At 42.9% G+C, this 18396-nt stretch overlaps 1 protein-coding gene across 1 annotated transcript in view; it reads right to left on the bottom strand.

Moving 5' to 3' along the window:
* Positions 1-9013: 9013 nt before the first annotated feature.
* The window catches only part of vstm2b (V-set and transmembrane domain containing 2B), a 54631-nt gene continuing 45248 nt past the window's right edge, over positions 9014-18396 (bottom strand). Inside the window, exon 5 of the mRNA XM_039600165.1 lies at positions 9014-9541. Within this exon, the coding sequence (XP_039456099.1) occupies positions 9453-9541 (89 nt within the window). The 3' untranslated portion in view covers positions 9014-9452. The remainder of the gene's footprint in view (positions 9542-18396) is intronic.

The following is an 18396-nucleotide window of genomic DNA, read 5'->3' as shown; positions in this document are numbered from 1 at the left end:
CATCCACATACCTGAACTAATGACTTGGTGGTGTTCCAGGGTAGGATAACAAAGCCCTCTTTTCCACTTCTTCCATGTACAAATTGGCCACGATGGGTGAAACTGGGGAACCCATGGCACACTCATGTTTCTGCCTGTAGAACTGAGCCTTGTATGTGAAGTAGGTGGAATGAAGACACAGTTCCAAAAGCAAACACACTTGGTCAATGCTGAGAGTGGTCCTGTTGCTGAGGTTGGGGTCATCCTGTAATCTCTTACGAGCTACCTCCAATGCTTCCGTGACTGGGATGCAAGTGAAGAGAGATGTAACATCATACGAGACCATGGTTTCATCTACCTCCATAATGACATCTCTCACCTTCTCAACAAAATTCAACATGTTCTGGATGTGGTGTTCAGAGCTACCTACCAGCGGGTTGATGATCGAAGCCAGAAACTTAGAGATGTTATAGGTGACCGAGTTGATCATACAGACAATTGGTCTTAAAGGTGCACCCTGTTTATGTATCTTCGGTAAACCATACAGACTTGGTGTAGATTCCACTGGGTATAGCCTATACCCAGGGGAATCTACACCAAGTAAGATGTCATTATGGAGGCAGATGAAACAGTCCCCTTCTCTTCACTCTGCTGACCCACGACTGCACATCATCACACAGCTCCAACCTCTTCATCAAATTAGTGGAGGGTAAGCAGCACCAAGTTCCTTGTTCCTGGCTTCTATGTCTTTATCTAGTCTCGTCTAACTCTAACCCTCAAAGAGTCTCTCAGTCTTGTTCTCTAAAACGTAAAGAATTATGGATTTGATCAACTGGTCCCGTAACAAAATTAACACCTTCCTGGGCTTGGGAGAGCCCGATTGTCCTGCAGAGCCGTTTGCTGCTGGATACTCGATGGTCGGTTGCGTCGTGTGTCTGGCGACACTCTCGATGGAGGACATTGAGCGACATCTACCAATTCGGAACCACGACAACAGAGTTCTGGCTGATTGGAGCTGGCTCGGACCTGGCTTATCGAAGAACAAGAAGCGGCTACAGCTGCTCAAAATCCCATAAGGCTGGCCGACATGATAGACGATGGGCAGGGCTGTGAGTAAGACTGTGTTATTGAACGCAATATGGATAAGATCTTGGAGAAGCTCATGGCTCTGCAATATGGATAACATCTTGGAGAAGAAGAACGGGAATTGAGAGAATTGGTGACCAGTTATGGACATTAGACCAACTGTAAAAATTGGATGCAGTTGTTCGCACTAAACCCAAACATTCACCATCTTCACTCATGCGGCTATCCCACTGGCACCAGCTGAAGGCCTGCCAAGGTTGAAGCTGACTGGAACAACAAAAATTCTCCATTATAACAGGATTGTTGACAGAACTCTTTGTCCCTCCTTCAAGGCCACCTGGGTCCACTGGAGACTGTTGACCTTCGCTTAACTGGGCGTGGGGACACTTTCTCTCAGCTGAACACGGGATACACACACACACACACACACACACACACACACGAAACATGTACACTGATACTGATACGCACCATCACCCTCCCTCCCCCGAATCCAATGCCTCCTCCCATGCTTACCTCCCATCCAATGTGGACAGCGGATCAGCTGAAGGCACGATTGAAGATTGCAGCAGTCCCAGATCCAGCTGTACACACTGGAATATTCTCCCATGTTGCTTGTCTGTGTTTTATTGTGTTATGGTGTGTTGATATCTGTGCATTCCGGATTATCCTTTTGTGTTACACATTTCTATGTTTTTTTTTTTCCCTTGCTACCTAGCCTGACCTGTCTCCCCAATGTGATGTTTGTGTATTGTATGTACGGTCGGCAAGTCTGTCATTTCGGTTGTGGGCAACTGCAACTGACAAATAAAGGCTATCTCATCTCATCATCATCAAGATCTCTCCTAGTCAAAGAACACACAGCATCACTGGTCAGTAAAGCACAACAACAATTCTACTTTATCCGCAAACTGAGAAGAGCAAGAGCCTCAACCCCTATTATGAGCACCTTCTACAGAGGCACCGTTGAGAGTATCCTCACCAGCTGCATCACTGTGTGGTATGGCTCCTGCACTGGGTCCTACCGGAAAAAGTTACGAGTAGTGAGAGCAGCGGAGAGGACTTCCCTCCTTCCAGGACATCTACTGCACCGCCTCACCCGAAAAGCCCTCTGCATTACAGGTGACTCCTGTCATGGTTTGCAGTGGCAGACATGTGGAGGGAGGAAGAGGACCCAAATGCAGACACTTGAAACAAAACTATAATTTAACAAAAGGCGAGCTGTTATTTGTGGCTGTGAAAAAGTACAAAACAAAAGGCAGATGCACACTGAGGCAAAGCTAACTAGAACTAAGCTGGGAAAAACTAAATGCTAAACATAAGAGACAAAGAACAAAACCTTGGACATGATAAAAACCCTGGAAACATGTAGGCATGGAAACATGGGGACGCCACAGGGGAAGTGAAACTAAATACAATGAACATGGGACACCAGACCTCTTCAAAATAAAACAGGAAACATAATGAAACGCAGACATGACAACATGAGCTTGAGACACGCAGACATGAAACACATGAACACATTTCAATCCGGATGGGAATGGAAATTGACTTGTATTTATGTAATGCTTACTCTTACTCTTACTCTTACTGAGAACTGAGTGGTTCTGCACTATAAACCACATTCACCCAGTCACACACACATTCATACAGCTCTTTATTCTATGTAGTTTAAGCTTTTTTTATCTGTCACACACAGACACACACACTCCATTGGTTCAGTGCCTTGCCCAAGGACACTTCAACATGTAGACTGGAGGAGCTAGGGATAAAATCACCTGCCTTTCCCTATCATCTTTTCCAAAAACGATGAGGCCTTGCTGAATGGTTGTATGAAGCTATCAGTCAATATGCTATCCTTCAGATCTCATCCCAGTTAAATTTTGGGGGGAAACAAATAGTTATGAGGGGGACAGAAGTTTTGTTGTTGTTTTTGTTGTTGTTTTCCTTCTCTAATTTCTTGTAATTTGTGTATTTTGGTATATTTATTTTAAAAAAGAAAGAATTAGTTGAATTACAGTATCATCCATCATCCTTCCACTTATCCTTATAAAATAGAATAGCATGCTTTTCATTGCCACTATACACATGTACAATGAGGTTCAGAGCAAGTGCAGACATATTAAAAAAAGGGGGGGCGTTAAGGTGCAGAGTTCTGTGGCGCTGAATACAAATATAAAAATAATTACATTGGATTATGTATTTACAGTGTGGGTTATTGCATGTAAATTAAAAATTTCACAGTAGTGATGGTAGTTTGCATAGTCTGTGTATAGAGGGAAGTCTTTGGATTGGGGGGCGAAACTGTGTCATCAGTGAATGTGTGACTTCAGGGTGAATATGGCTTTTGGAACGAAACTGTTCTTGAGTCTGTTAGTCTTTGCACTGGTGCACCTGTAGTGCTCGACGTGCGAGTGGAGGAGAGATGTGGGTCAGGTCTCACAGTCTGGGGCTGTGTGTGTGTGGGGGGGTTTTATCCAGGCATATGTGAGAGAGGGAGCCCAAGAGTGACCAGTTTGGTGTTGAGGATGTCCGGGATGATTGTATTGAAAGCTGAGCTGTAATCCACGAAGAGCATCGGGATGTAGCTTTGTTCACGCAGTATGCAGACTAGAAGGGGTCAAGGTATTGTGGGAGATAGTCCTTGATGTGTTGAAAGACTAGTCTCTTGAAGCATTTCATGATTACCAGAGTGAGGGCCACAGGACGATAATCCTTCAGGCTAGTGGGATGATTGTGGCAGGGTCACAGGGGGACTGAAGCCTATACCAGCTACCATAGGGCGAATACAGGTTCCCAGTCTTACACAGGGCTAACACAGAGAGCCAGCCAACTATTCACTATTACAAATCGGCAATGTAGAATCATCAATTGATCTAACCCCACTAACTGCATGTCCTTGGACTATAATAAGAGGAATCCGAGTAGCTTAAGCACTTAATTTATCACAAAAAAACACTATGTGACAAAGCAGTCAATGGGGTAATTCATGGTACTGTAGACTGTCACTAATCACCCCATATCCATTGGCTAGGGGTTTTTTTCTTGCTAAGCTTTTCACAGTAGAGATTTTACTTCTGATGATGTTGTTGGCTGTATATCTGTTGTAAGAAGGCTGTGTAATCTAAGCTTGCTCAATGTCAGGAGCAAGAACAAGTGCAAATGAGTCACATGTCTGAAAACAGCAGGAGGAGGAAAGCAAAGGATGGACACAAATGAAAATGCCACTGCTGGACTAACCTCACTTTATACTTTCAGTCCAGCTAACACTAAAACAATTTTTATAAATAGCTCACAGACACTTGGTGCCAAAGTTGACTGATTTTTAGAGCTCAAGATATTGCTGTATGTATTTCTGTGCAAGTATGTTATGTGTGTGTGTGTGTGTGTGTGTGTGTGTGTGTGTGTGTGTGTGTGTGTGTGTGTGTGTGTGTGTGTGTGTGTGTGTGTGTGTGTGTGTGTGTGTAGTATTCCGGTTTTTCCTATCTTGGTGGGGACCAAAATCTGAAATTTACTATAGTGGTGGGACTAACAGCCCTCGTGGGGACCAAAATCCAGGTCCCCAAAATGTGGTATTAGTGTGATTAGGTTATTAGGTTATGGTTAGGTTTAGGGTAAGGGTTAGGGTTAGGCATTCATTTTTGATGGTTAGGGTTAGGGTAAGTGGCTAGGGAAAGCATTATTCCAATCAGATGTCCCCACTAGGATAGCAACACCCGACATGTGTGTCTGTGTGCATGTGTATGCTCATGCCTTTGCCCCAGCCATACCCTGCCTTCCTCTGTGTTATCCCTTCTGACCTTCTTTAACCTGGAATCAAATCAGATTTGTGCAAAGACCACAGGGCTTGTCTGAAATGTTGGCTTCAGCTCGCCACAGACTTCACTGCCAGATGTTCACTGGGGCATCTGCCATATGGTGCTTAATTTATTTCTGTTTCCTTCTCATCTCATCTTTTTTCCATACATGTATCTCTCCTTTTCCTGTCTGTACATATACAATTTTGTACTTTTTAAAAAGGCAGGCTAAGGAATGGGCAATTGTCTCACAGTAATAACATCTATACATGGAGCCATTATCTTAAGATTTTCTGAATGTCTGTCATACCGTCATAGCTCTTCTGTCAGGCGTTAATAAACTCTTATCAGCTCAGTATATGTTCCTGTGACTGGCATTAGCAATTCACCTAATAACACAGCATGTGAGTAGTTTATTAGTGTCAATTAATAATACAATATATGATCACATTAATTTTGATGGTCAATAAAATGCTTTGTCTTATTAAATACAGCAGTTCTCTTATTATCTTAAAACGGGGGGGGTGGGGGGAGGGGGTGATGGTAAGTGTGTCCTTGATTTTCAGAAGCATTAATCCATCCCTATTTGCCATCCACTTTTGTAGGACAAATGTGCCTCTGTAAAGGCAAGTATATAATAATTCATAATGTGTGGTACAGGTGTGAAAATTGATGAAGTAAAAGAGGTGAAAATGAATAATCTTGAACATAGCTTTGACCAATTTAGTCATTCATGCAGTACTTCTGTGTGCCCTGAAGCTCTGCTAACTCATGGCTTATTTTATTGTCAAGTGAAATGAGGTGAGTATGTGTCCTCATGGTGTTCCTGTTTTTGCAGGACATGCCATGGCTTATGTAAGATTCAGGTTAGTCACATTCTCTTTGCCTGCATCAACATCCATGAGATGAGATTAGTTCTGAGAGCTGCATTGCAAATTGAGCTTTAGTGCAAAGCTCTGGGCAGCTGCCTGCTGAGGTCTTATTTATGCATATTGCTGTGACCTGTCATAAAGTCTATATTTCCCAATACCCTAGTTAGGATATCCATGAGGGTTTTTGCTGTTTAGAAATTTGTTAAATCACTCAAAGCATACCAAATCACTTTTATATAAAGTGGTTTGAATTTACGCGGCTCTGACAAGCATCCCTTGTCAGCATATGATAATGATCACTCTACTTTAGTACTTTTGGTATTTTGAGTATTTTTAAATAGCAGCTTTATGATGTAAACTCAACCTTGTTCATAGATCAAACTGTGAATATAATCTCAATTTATGTACACTGTGGCACATTGATATTTTGGGGATTATTTAGAACATATTCTCAAAAAAATATTCTGATGCTCTATTGGGACTTATTCCCAGATGCCAGTTTTTCAAACCCACTGGTGTGACTTATTTGTCTCTTTTGGCCCTGTGACAGACTGCCAATCTGTCCAGAGTGTACCGTCTCGCCCTACGGTAGCTGTGATAGGGTCAAATTCGTGCATGTAGATGTTGAGTGTTCCTCACACACACGCATATGTTAGTTACCGAGTTAAAGAGGGTGTTTTTGGTAGGATCAATATTTTTATAAAATACGTATTTCCCTTTGGAAGTATTACTATAAAACACTGCGACATTTTCATTGGTATGCGCATGATATCTGCATTTTTCTATCCATGAAACCAGATAACACACACCAATTAGTTAAACTGCAGGAATGTCTTAAAGACATAAAGACCTGGATGACCTCTGCTGCTAAATTCCGATATCAAATGTGCTATCTAACCAGATTCTTACTCTGGATGGCATTACCTTGGCCTCCAGTAATGCTGTGAGGAACCTTGGAGTCATTTTTGACCAGGATATGTCCTTCAATGCACATATAAAACAAATATGTAGGACTGCTTTCTTCCATTTGTGCAATATCTCTAAAATTAGAAATATCCTGTCTCAAGGTGACAGAAAAACTATTTCATGCATGCATTACTTCTAGGCTGAACTACTGTAATTCATTATTATCAGGATGTCCTAAAAGCTCACTGAAAAGCCTTCAGTTGATCGAAAAATTCTGGAGCAAGAGTACTGACAGGGACTACAGGGAGTGCAGAATTATTAGGCAAGTTGTATTTTTGAGGAATAATTTTATTATTGAACAACAACCATGTTCTCAATGAACCCAAAAAACTCATTAATACCAAAGCTGAATGTTTTTGGAAGTAGTTTTTAGTTTGTTTTTAGTTTTAGCTATTTTAGGGGGATATCTGTGTGTGCAGGTGACTATTACTGTGCATAATTATTAGGCAACTTAACAAAAAACAAATATATACCCATTTCAATTATTTATTTTTACCAGTGAAACCAATATAACATCTCCACATTCACAAATATACATTTCTGACATTCAAAAACAAAACAAAAACAAATCAGCGACCAATATAGCCACCTTTCTTTGCAAGGACACTCAAAAGCCTGCCATCCATGGATTCTGTCAGTGTTTTGATCTGTTCACCATCAACATTGCGTGCAGCAGCAACCACAGCCTCCCAGACACTGTTCAGAGAGGTGTACTGTTTTCCCTCCTTGTAAATCTCACATTTGATGATGGACCACAGGTTCTCAATGGGGTTCAGATCAGGTGAACAAGGAGGCCATGTCATTAGTTTTTCTTCTTTTATACCCTTTCTTGCCAGCCACGCTGTGGAGTACTTGGACGCGTGTGATGGAGCATTGTCCTGCATGAAATGCAGGACAATGCATGTTTTTCTTGAAGGATGCAGACTTCTTCCTGTACCACTGCTTGAAGAAGGTGTCTTCCAGAAACTGGCAGTAGGACTGGGAGTTGAGCTTGACTCCATCCTCAACCCGAAAAGGCCCCACAAGCTCATCTTTGATGATACCAGCCCAAACCAGTACTCCACCTCCACCTTGCTGGCGTCTGAGTGGGACTGGAGCTCTCTGCCTTTACCAATCCAGCCACGGGCCCATCCATCTGGCCCATCAAGACTCACTCTCATTTCATCAGTCCATAAAACCTTGGAAAAATCAGTCTTGAGATATTTCTTGGCCCAGTCTTGACGTTTCAGCTTGTGTGTCTTGTTCAGTGGTGGTCGTCTTTCAGCCTTTCTTACCTTGGCCATGTCTCTGAGTATTGCACACCTTGTGCTTTTGGGCACTCCAGTGATGTTGCAGCTCTGAAATATGGCCAAACTGGTGGCAAGTGGCATCTTGGCAGCTGCACGCTTGACTTTTCTCAGTTCATGGGCAGTTATTTTGCGCCTTGGTTTTCCACACGCTTCTTGCGACCCTGTTGACTATTTTGAATGAAACGCTTGATTGTTCGATGATCACGCTTCAGAAGCTTTGCAATTTTAAGACTGCTGCATCCCTCTGCAAGATATCTCACTATTTTTGACTTTTCTGAGCCTGTCAAGTCCTTCTTTTGACCCATTTTGCCAAAGGAAAGGAAGTTGCCTAATAATTATGCACACCTGATATAGGGTGTTGATGTCATTAGACCACACCCCTTCTCATTACAGAGATGTACATCACCTAATATGCTTAATTGGTAGTAGGCTTTCGAGCCTATACAGCTTGGAGTAAGACAACATGCATGAAGAGGATGATGTGGACAAAATACTCATTTGCCTAATAATTCTGCACTCCCTGTAGAAAGAGAGAGCATATTTTTTCCTATACTGGCTTCCCTTCATTGGTGTGTGTGTGTTTTTCCTGTTTTCTCTGGGCTTCATGCCTTCTTGGATTTGTGAAGACCTTTTGCACTTGGTTATTTAAATCTGGTTATTTATCATTAAGAAATATTTTCTAAAGAACTTGTCCAATAGAGCTGTTGAGATCAGGAATGCTGATATCACATTTCAGTTTTCGTTGAACTAAAGCAGTTTTCCTAGCATGAAGCTGTGAGTAGCAAGGATTACTGACTACCTTTGTCTGTATCCTGGTCCTGTAGAAAGACAAGCATTAACATGCAGAGGTTTGCAGTCTACCTTTTATTAGGAAAACAATAAACGGTTTTCAGCTGCTGTCACAAGTAAATCATGTCATGTAATACAAATGAAAAGTGTCAAAACAATAAACATCAACAGAGGTAATTAGTGTCAGTGGTAAAGTGAGCCTTATCTCTCTAAAAATATATCAGCATATTAATTTTCGTTTACATTATTCAACACAGCTATGAGATGATAATGATGGTGGTGGCATGTGTGTGTGCAAGAAGGACGGCATGACACGTTAGACAAATACACTCTAGCCTCTGTGTGTGGTCAAATTGGCAGTGCGGAGTGTTTGAGCACAGAGTACACAGGCTGAATGATTCTGTGGATCATTAGTGATGCTGGTTTTATTTATATACGCTCTTTTCTCCTGTTCGCTGTCAGCCATCAAGGGGTCCATCTCTTTTATTTGTGTGTCAAGCTCCTGCGTTCTGTGTTGCTTTGCTTTTACTCCTAGCAAAGATGTGATGCAACACCATAGATGTACACTGATTAAATGTGTCCCCCCCTTTCTGGTAACCATTGAGTGCTGCTAGGTTTCTGTTTGATATACAAAGTAAGAATGCTGCAGGTTCACAGGTTTGCCTGATTTCTCTTCAGTGGGCCAGCAATAATGGGAGGAGCTTATGCATGAACAGGAGAGTGATGCACAGCAGCGGGTCCATGGGGCTCATCACACTGCAGTCTGGAAGACACAGAAAGATGTGGCAATATTTACAACAGCACTGTATAATGCAAACATTTCTGCTTGTCCATTGGCCTCTACAGTGCTTCGTACAAAGACTTACTTCTTTGTATGTTATATACAAAGAAGTAAGTCAAAAGGAATCGTAATATACAGTTGTTCATCTCAGTGTGTTAATTAACCTTGGCAGCTGACGGCCTATGAAGATTCAGTTAACTATAGTAATAGAAATCACTGGATCATTTGAAGAGCTTACAGCATCTGCTTCCCAACACCACAGGGAAGGGGGGGTCAGTGCGTGTATATGTGTCTTCATGTCTCTCTGTGTGTTGTTAGTGGGTGGATGAAAGTGAATGAGTGAATGCTTTGTGTGTGTGTGTGTGTGTGTGTGTGTGTGTGTGTGTGTGTGTGTGTGTGTGTGTGTGTGTGTGTGTGTGCGTGCGTGTGTGCGTGCATTGCTCAGCCTGGGTCTGGGGCTTGCTGAGCCCGGGTGGGACGGGGTCACCACTCGGGGTGCGTGACTGACACGGTAGCTCGGGGTGGCTTGGACCTCTCCCTTATTGGGAGGGGCTCTGCCAGGTGGTTCTTGGGTGCCTGTGGCCCTTTTAATTTTTGTGGTCCTAGTGCTACCTCCCACCACCACTACCGCAACACACACACACACACACACACACGCACACACACACACACACACACACACACACACACACTTCCTCTTTCTTTTTTTGCCTCTTTCCTATCTTGTCTTAGAAGTCATCATACTATTCCACATATAATGTAATAACACAAATAGAAATGAACAAATAAACAAATAAAAGATTCTATTTATTTAACAAAAGAAATTATCAAACAGTCTATCGGTTAATCTAAAACTTGAATGTAGCCATTCTCAGCAACCCCGGGCTCATTAAGAAAATGAATGATGGGATTCTCTGGCATTTATATGGGACCTTTCCGCTCTCATCACTTACAGTGCTTTATAGTACAAACCATTTTTACCCTTTTCACACAGCTCTTTATACGCTTTACACTACTGTCACCAGTCACAAAATATGTCAATAATCAACAATAGTGTAAAAACAATCAAACTTTCTGCACTTTCTATATGTGTTTATATGTGGGTGTATACAAAAATACTCTGGGAGGTCTTGAACCAAGTTCAAAACACCATTGTGGACAATTTTAGGTTACCTGTTAAATAACATGCATGTTTTAGGATTGTGTGATGATATCAGAGTAGGTGGAAGAAAAACAGCACTGAGCAAACATGCAAACTCTACACAGAAAAGCCTAGAGAGTAAGAGATATGAACCCACAATTTGTGATGCTTACCATCTCAACACTACACTGCCATGGATGAATTGATCAGAAATTCTTTAACTTTCAGGTGTCAGGGTGCTGGGTCTTTTCACCCAGCATTCTAAGCTAATTGTATACTGTACTCCTTGTATTATGATGATTTAGTTCCTGTTTATCCTCAGTTTAGTTCTTGTATTATATTCTTATATATTTAAGTTTTGTGGTTTCCCTGGGTTCCTCCTGTGTGTTTTGTCTAACCCCCGTGTGGGTGTCATGTCTTCTGTGTTTACGTCTCTCGCCCCTCTTTCCTTCTCCCTCACCCTCTTTGGAGCTGTCTTGTGAGGTGGTATAAGTCAATGACCACTCTGGATATTATTCCACTGTAAACCTTAATGTGTACTCCATCACACCATACACATGATGGCCGATGCCAAAACGTAACCCCATCGTACTGTTCCGATTGGATTAGCCCACACAGGTCATAACAGACAAGTTGTGCAGAGTAATCATTTAACCAAATGATCTACACTTTTAATAGGGTCTCTGTGTTTCACCTCCCTTTCCTGTTCCCGTGCAGCTCTCCTTGTGTTTCTTCTCCGCTCCCCTGTATGTTTTATTGTTTGCCTCCTTGTCTTATCCCTGATGTTATGTCAAGTCTGTGTCTCTGTGCTTCCTGTTTTATTTTGACAGTCTTGCATGTTCAGTGTGTTCTTTTTTGCTTCCTTCTGTTCCTTAGTTTGTCTCAGCTGTTCCCTGTCTGTTTCCGCTTCCCCTGATCGCCTCCTTTCTGTATATATTATTTTTCCACTGGCCTTTGACAGTGCATCTGCGTTTCCTCCCGTGTTCCTCCCAGTTTCCAGGTTTCCAGGGTTTTTCTAGTGTTACGGGGTTTGTGTTTATTTCTTTGTTCCCCCAGTTTAAGTGTTCCTTAGTTTAGTTTTTTATGGGGGGGGGGGGGTTCCCCGTTTGGTATGTCTGTATAAATAAACAGCATGCCTTCAGTTTAATTCAGTTTTTTGTCTCTCTGTGGTCTGGATTTGGGTCCTCATAAAAATCACACACACCTCTGCCACTGCAAATCGTGACATCAGGATTTAAAGGATTTATTGCTCATTTGTTTGTGAATAGTGTGGACGGACAAATTTATAGGACTAGCATGTAGTTTTGGTTTATGAGGGCTTTTATATTTCCGCAGATTAAAACACAAACTGACGATCTCCATCCCTACTAGCTTTACTGGGGGACACCGAGGTGTTCTCAAACCAGCCAACAGATGTGCTGGGTCTGCACCAGTGTATCCCAAACACTTGGGGGTGTTTGGGACATCCCCAAGTGCCCCAGTCAGGTATCAGACTAGGAGGTGCCCAGGAGGCATCCCAGTCAGATGTCCAAATTATCTCAATTTTCAATGTGTAATCTTTCAGTGTGGAGGTAACAATGCTATTCATGCCATCTATAAGGGAGATATCCGCAATCTGACATCAGACAGAAAAACATTTCTCAGATATTGGGACTAGCGTTATTCTCCTGAAGCTCTACCCCTGGAAAGGTGTTCTGGAGGGAAAACGACTGCATGGTCCTCCATTTTGTCTCTCGCTTCTAAAGTTTTACTGTGGTCTGGAGGTCTACACTTTGAAACAATAAAAATGTTAAACTAAAACACCATTGAGAAAAGCGTGTAGCCCCTGTCAGTCATGTCTGTTTACAAGTGTCAAGTCTGTGTCACTCTGTTTCTGGGTCTTGTCCCTGTTTGTTTACCCTTTCCTTGTGTCTAGTTGTATTTTTTCAGTCTAGGTCTCTGTCTCTGTGTATATGTTCCCTGTTTTATTTTGAAAGTCCTTGTCTCGTGTGAATTCTGCTCAGTTTTGCTTCACCTGTCTTATCAGGCCATCCAGCCATTTTCCACAGGTGTGTCCGCTCTGCCCTGATTCCCTCTTGTGTATATATTATCTTTGTCTCTCACTGTTCTTTGTCGTTATCTCATAATCGTAGATCAAACCCTGTGTTGTCCATTTGGTAATGACAATGACTTATAAGAGAGAAAATCTTTGTTTAATATAAATATGACCACCACATGCAATACTTTACACACTCCAACAGCTGCAAGGGCTCAGTGAACACATTAATATGATGTACTGTAATGAAAAGGAGAGGATGAAAACATGACAGGCAATTTGAAAGATCTGACAAATTATCTTTCCCCTTCCATTACCCTCCTGCCTCTAAGTCAGATGACATTGCAGTCAAATGACAGATGCCTGTATTTTTGAGCGGCCCCCTCCTCTGGCATCTCTTTGGCTGTCACTAGCAAAGGTAATCTTTCAGTTTTTATTTTCTTTTTAACCTTAGTCTGTTGTCAAATATTTTCAACAAATCATCTGAAACACAGAAAAATAAGTGAAAAAGACAGATTTAAGGAGCTTGTGAAAAAAAGTAAACTTGGCTTCTTTAAATTTCTTGAAGACGTTTCACCTCTCATCTGAGCTTCTTCAGTTCTAATACCAAATGGTGGTGAGTCCTAGATATTTAATCCCTAGTGGGATATTTCATCCCTTGTCCCTTAAGGAGGTCATTGACCCACAATTGATCATATGTCAGAATCAGAGAGAGATACACAGAGAGAAAGCCACAGGCAAGAATGATTTCCTGTATTACTCAGTGGTGCATTTGGCCAATCTCAGTCTCTCACTGAACCTGCTCCTTTTACTGGCCAGCACGTCATGGCGTGGGTGGGACGTTTTGTCTACCGTTGTCCTTACCTTGGACAACATCCAGTGAGTTTGCTTGCATCTGTGACCCTTAACCTTCTGTCCCAGCATGCAACAGCATAGAGGATGGCATTCACCACACAGACTCAGAAAATTCTGAGCATTGACCGACAGATGTTAAAAGACCTCAGCCCCCTCAGAAAATAGAGACATTTCTGGCCCCTGTGTTGCTGATCACATTGTCAAACGCACAACGTTGAAGATGCACATATTGTGGCCTTCCTGTCAGGTAATCAACAATCCACCAAACAAGACCTCTCTTGTGTCCACCTGCATCGCTGTCAGCTTATCATCCAGGAGGCTTGATGGTATTAAATGCACTGGAAAAGTTGAAAAATATGACCCTCACAGTGCTCACTGGCTGGTCCAGATAGGCGTAGACACAATTGGGTAGGTAGATGATGACATCTTCAACTCTGAGATAGCACTGGTAAGTGAACTGAAGGGGATCCTGATGTGGCCTGACAATAGGTCGGAGCTGGTTCGAGGATGAGTCTTTTCAGTGTCTTCATGACGTGGGAAATTAGTGCAACAGGTCTGGCCTGAGGGCCAACAGCGCACAGTTCAATGTCCGTGCAAATCGGTTGTGGGTCATTATCAGCAGAGGTTTTCGGGTGACACTACTATGAGACCTTGCTTCACCCTGTGAACTATTGAGATCACCTGATGCAAGATGTGAGTGGGCATTAACCTCCTAAGAACTGAACTATGTCATGGCATGCATTTTTAATTTCTCTTTGCTATTTGGGCTGATTGGGACCTGATGAATGTAAAAACAAAGAATTACCTGATTTTTGTTTCTGAGAAAAATGAGATCCACATATGAGGACATTCATTTTAAATTTCGATAGAACAGTGGCAGTAAAATGTCCTTGTAAGTGGATATCAGGCCCTTGTAGAGCAAAATTTTGTATTTTGGTCTAGACAACCCAAAGTGTGATGTCCACATATGTGGACGCCAGGTCCTAGGAGGTTAAGGTGCCTGGGGAGGGAAAAACTGCATTGTAGGTGGCAGAAAATTCACCTCTGTTCAAGGATCATCATTCACAGTGAACATAAATGGCCTCTTTCATTCCTTTTTCAAACCATCTGTCTTCTCTGTAAAAGATGTGAACATCAGCATCCTTGACAGAGTGACCTTTATCCTTTAGACGAACATGTACAGCGGAGTCTTGTCCTATCGAGGTGGCTCTTCTATTTTGTGCCATACATTATGTAGAGGTCTGAGCACTCCTCACTACACTGCACAGCATACAGTGCGTTGTTTAGCTTGTGTTTGGGAGTTTAGTCCTTGGGAACCAGTTTTTGTATAAGAGTGGCTGAAGTGCACTGGGATGTGATCCTTGGAGAAGACTCTGCTGTGTTCCTCTGATAAACCTGCTACATAAGGGATGACAGTGTTGTTCCATTTGTCATTCTGTTTCTCCCTAATTGATGTCTGACCTTCTTTCCTACCCATCTTCGCTATTTTGATGAAAGCCCAATTGAGATAACCACATTTTAAGAGCTTACTTCACATGTGTGTGTTCCTTCGTTTTCTCTTCTGGCTTAGAGGGAACATTTTCTTCCCGGTGTTGCAGGTTCCTGATTACTCCAAGTTTGTGTTCCAGAGGGTGGTGGGAGCCAAAAAGGAGGTACTGGTCCGTGTGTGTGGGCTTTCAGTAAACTTCAGTGTTGAGGTTTGATCTCCACTTGGCAGTGTGCATGCGTGTACAGTGTGTGGTATGGTGTGTAGTTCAGTGTGTAGTAGCAGTGTGTGTCCATTTACCTTTGTGGTGGGGAGCCTGTCTCAGCAGCCTCCCAGGATTTCTTGTACTCCAGGTCCTGAAAAAAAAGCTCTAAGCTGCGCTGATTCTAGTTGCTGGTGCCTTGTCTTGCGGTCTTGTGGGTTGCACACTTCGTGCTCACATGGGATCCTGGAGCCAGCCATTCCCCTGGCATATTGCCCATGGTCTCACATTTCACACAGACAGCGGATCCTCGCAGTGGCTGCCTGAGGTCAGTGAGTTCTCTGACATCGTGGGCATCCCCCTGTTCCCACGGTCTTGCAAATTCACAAGCAGTAATGTAGAAACTAATGGCTTATCCATTGAAGCAGGGGCAGTCAGTGTTTATTTGTGTGTTGTTTTCTGGGAAGGCCAAGAAAGAGCTAGAACACCTAGCAGGAACTCCCTGCTCGCTGCTCATTGACTCCCTGTAACTAAGGTTACTGACTCCCTGCTGGCTAGGCTACACAGGGCCATGTCTACCCAGGCTTGTCTAACCAATTTCATTTCATCCCTCCACCTGCATCACCTGTCCCATCACATCAGGTTCTGGGGACCCTGACATTGCACCCGAGCTGCTGGCCACCTCCACTCACCTGGCTTCCCTACTCTGCTAGCTCTCCTCTTTCCACTATGCCTAAGTGGGCAAAGTGGGGATAGTGGATGCCTCACAGGCAATGGTGGAGTTTCCGGGCCCTCGGATGGGATCCACTCCCCTATCTGCTGTGAGGCCAGGCCCATCCTCCTGCAGCCCCTCCCAGCCCCTGCCCTCCGGCACGAGCCATTAAAGGGCGGCTATCAGGAGGAGGATACTGACTCTGGGGTCCACTTCCCCAACATGCCCAAGGTCCACAAGTTGGACCACACATACAGTCCAACGGTCACACCTCACCAATAGTTTGCTTCACTTTAGTTTACTTTGCAGTCACTGCTTTAAATATGTTTTACTTATTGTCCAATAAAATTTCTTGGTTAAATTTATTTTTTTCATCACACCTTACAATGTTCATAGGGAGTGCCCACATATCACGTGGCATTGAAAGAGGCCATGTGAAACAATTGTCAAAATTCTGTTTTATGTTATATTAATTCGTCTTTCTTTGTTTGGCTTCTCCTCCCTGGTTGGTAAAAGGTGTGGCAAAGGGCTAATGGATCTGAAGTACTGCAGAAAGCCTCACTGGACTAAACCAAATGCTTCAGTGCCTGGGGGGTGTTTGGAGTTTAATCATTTTGTGTTAGTTGATTATATGGCAGCCATTTGTCTTCCCCTTGTGTGTCATATGGTGTAGCTAAGCCAGTATTTAAGTTCATGTGTCATTTCGGCAGGTCAATTTGTCTTATGTTTGTTTGAGGTTTTGTTAGTTGGGTTCATTAAGGTTCAGGATCAGATGCATTTGCTTAATATGTGTGTTATGAGCAGTTTGCCTTATGGGCGTGCCCTTCCTGTGCTTTTTGATTTGTTGGAGTCTGATCAGATCCAGAAATGCAATGTAGCCATTACCAGAGCACAGGCTAAGTAAGTCAATACCCACTCTGAGATTCTGAGTGCGGTGCCCTTTTTCCAATGAGGAGTTAGGAACAACTGTGGTGAGGCCACGGAAGACCCACAGACAAAAAAGGAAGGAGAAATTCAAATTTCGCCAACAGACACTGAGCCAACATAGTTACCATTAGCGTTCAATATTCCATCTGAAATAATTGAACTCCAAAAATCTAATCAATCTTTAATATCTCTTTTCCAGAAGGCAAAGGAAAATGAACCTGGAGCGGAGCAGGTTCTTGACAGTGAGTACATCTTGCAAAATGACATTCTCTATCGTTGGAAAGGGTCTGTGTTGTAGCTAGTGGTTCCCCAAAAGGTGAGAGACACCATTCTCACCTTGGGACATTCTATTCCGTGGGCTGGCCACCTTGGTAAGAACAAGGCTACAGCTTGCATGAAACACAATTTTTACTGGCCTGGTCTGAGCAAAGATGTGGCTCCATTTTGTAAAAGTTGCCCACAGTGTCAGATAACATCTGTTAAAATCCCCCTCAGAGCTGCACTCCAACCTCTCCCTGTCATCGGCATTCCTTTTGAGCGTCTTGGAATGGAAATTGTAGGGTCTGTTGAGAGGAGCAAAGCGGGGAATCGCTACATGCTTGTTGTAAGACAGTGGTTCCCAAACTTTTTTTGCTAGGCCCCCATTTATTTTACAAGAAAAATGTAAAGAAAGTGTAAATCACCTCTCAGTTTTTCAATTTTTCAACAACGGCCAGTTTCCACAGCTACTGTGGCAACTGGCCATTTTCTTGGATGTAGATCAGATAGTTGTTCACACTCTAACTCATATTGCTCCTTTGCTTTGCCTCAGTTCTAGTTTCCTTCTCCACCTTGGTCCTTTGTCATTTCATCATCCTGCAACGCTTTTTATCTTCTTCTTCAAATCACCTGTCATCAACCACAGCATTAATGATTGTAACATAGTCCTCTTTCTCCAAATTTCCCTTATCACCAACACCATACTAGTCTTAGACTTGTGCAAACTAAGAGGTCCTGGACAATGTAACCTGAATTATATATCCTATATTATTTTTGATCAGTCATAGATACAGCAACATCTGCAAACTAAAGAATCTTGTTCTATTTGGATTAGATCATGGATGTCCAACTCCAGGCCTCAAGGACTGGTGTCCTGCAGGTTTTAGATGTGTCCTTGACAGTGTTGGAGAGTAACGGAATACATGTGCCGGCGTCAGGGCTGGACTGGGACAAAAAATCGGCCCGGGCATTTTGACTAGAGACCGGCCCACCAGGATAGAGATTGAAAATGTGATGTCATTCAGGGGTAAAACCGCAAAGGATTCTGGGAACTTGAGGCAAGAGGTACTAGCGCACGCAGGCTTTCAATTGAACTCAGTTACACAGCGATAAAAAGAAACCCAAAAAATGGCAAGAAGCTGTTGTATTATTAACTGCAATAGCCGGTCGCATGACAGCCACGGGAAGCCGACGGGTAAAGAGATCGGGTTTTTTTATCGG

The sequence above is a fragment of the Oreochromis aureus genome, linkage group 1, assembly GCF_013358895.1.
Source record: "Oreochromis aureus strain Israel breed Guangdong linkage group 1, ZZ_aureus, whole genome shotgun sequence".
NCBI classification, from domain to species: domain Eukaryota; kingdom Metazoa; phylum Chordata; class Actinopteri; order Cichliformes; family Cichlidae; genus Oreochromis; species Oreochromis aureus.
The sequence above is the reverse complement of the archived record's forward strand: the minus strand, read 5'-3'. Positions and strand labels throughout refer to the sequence as shown.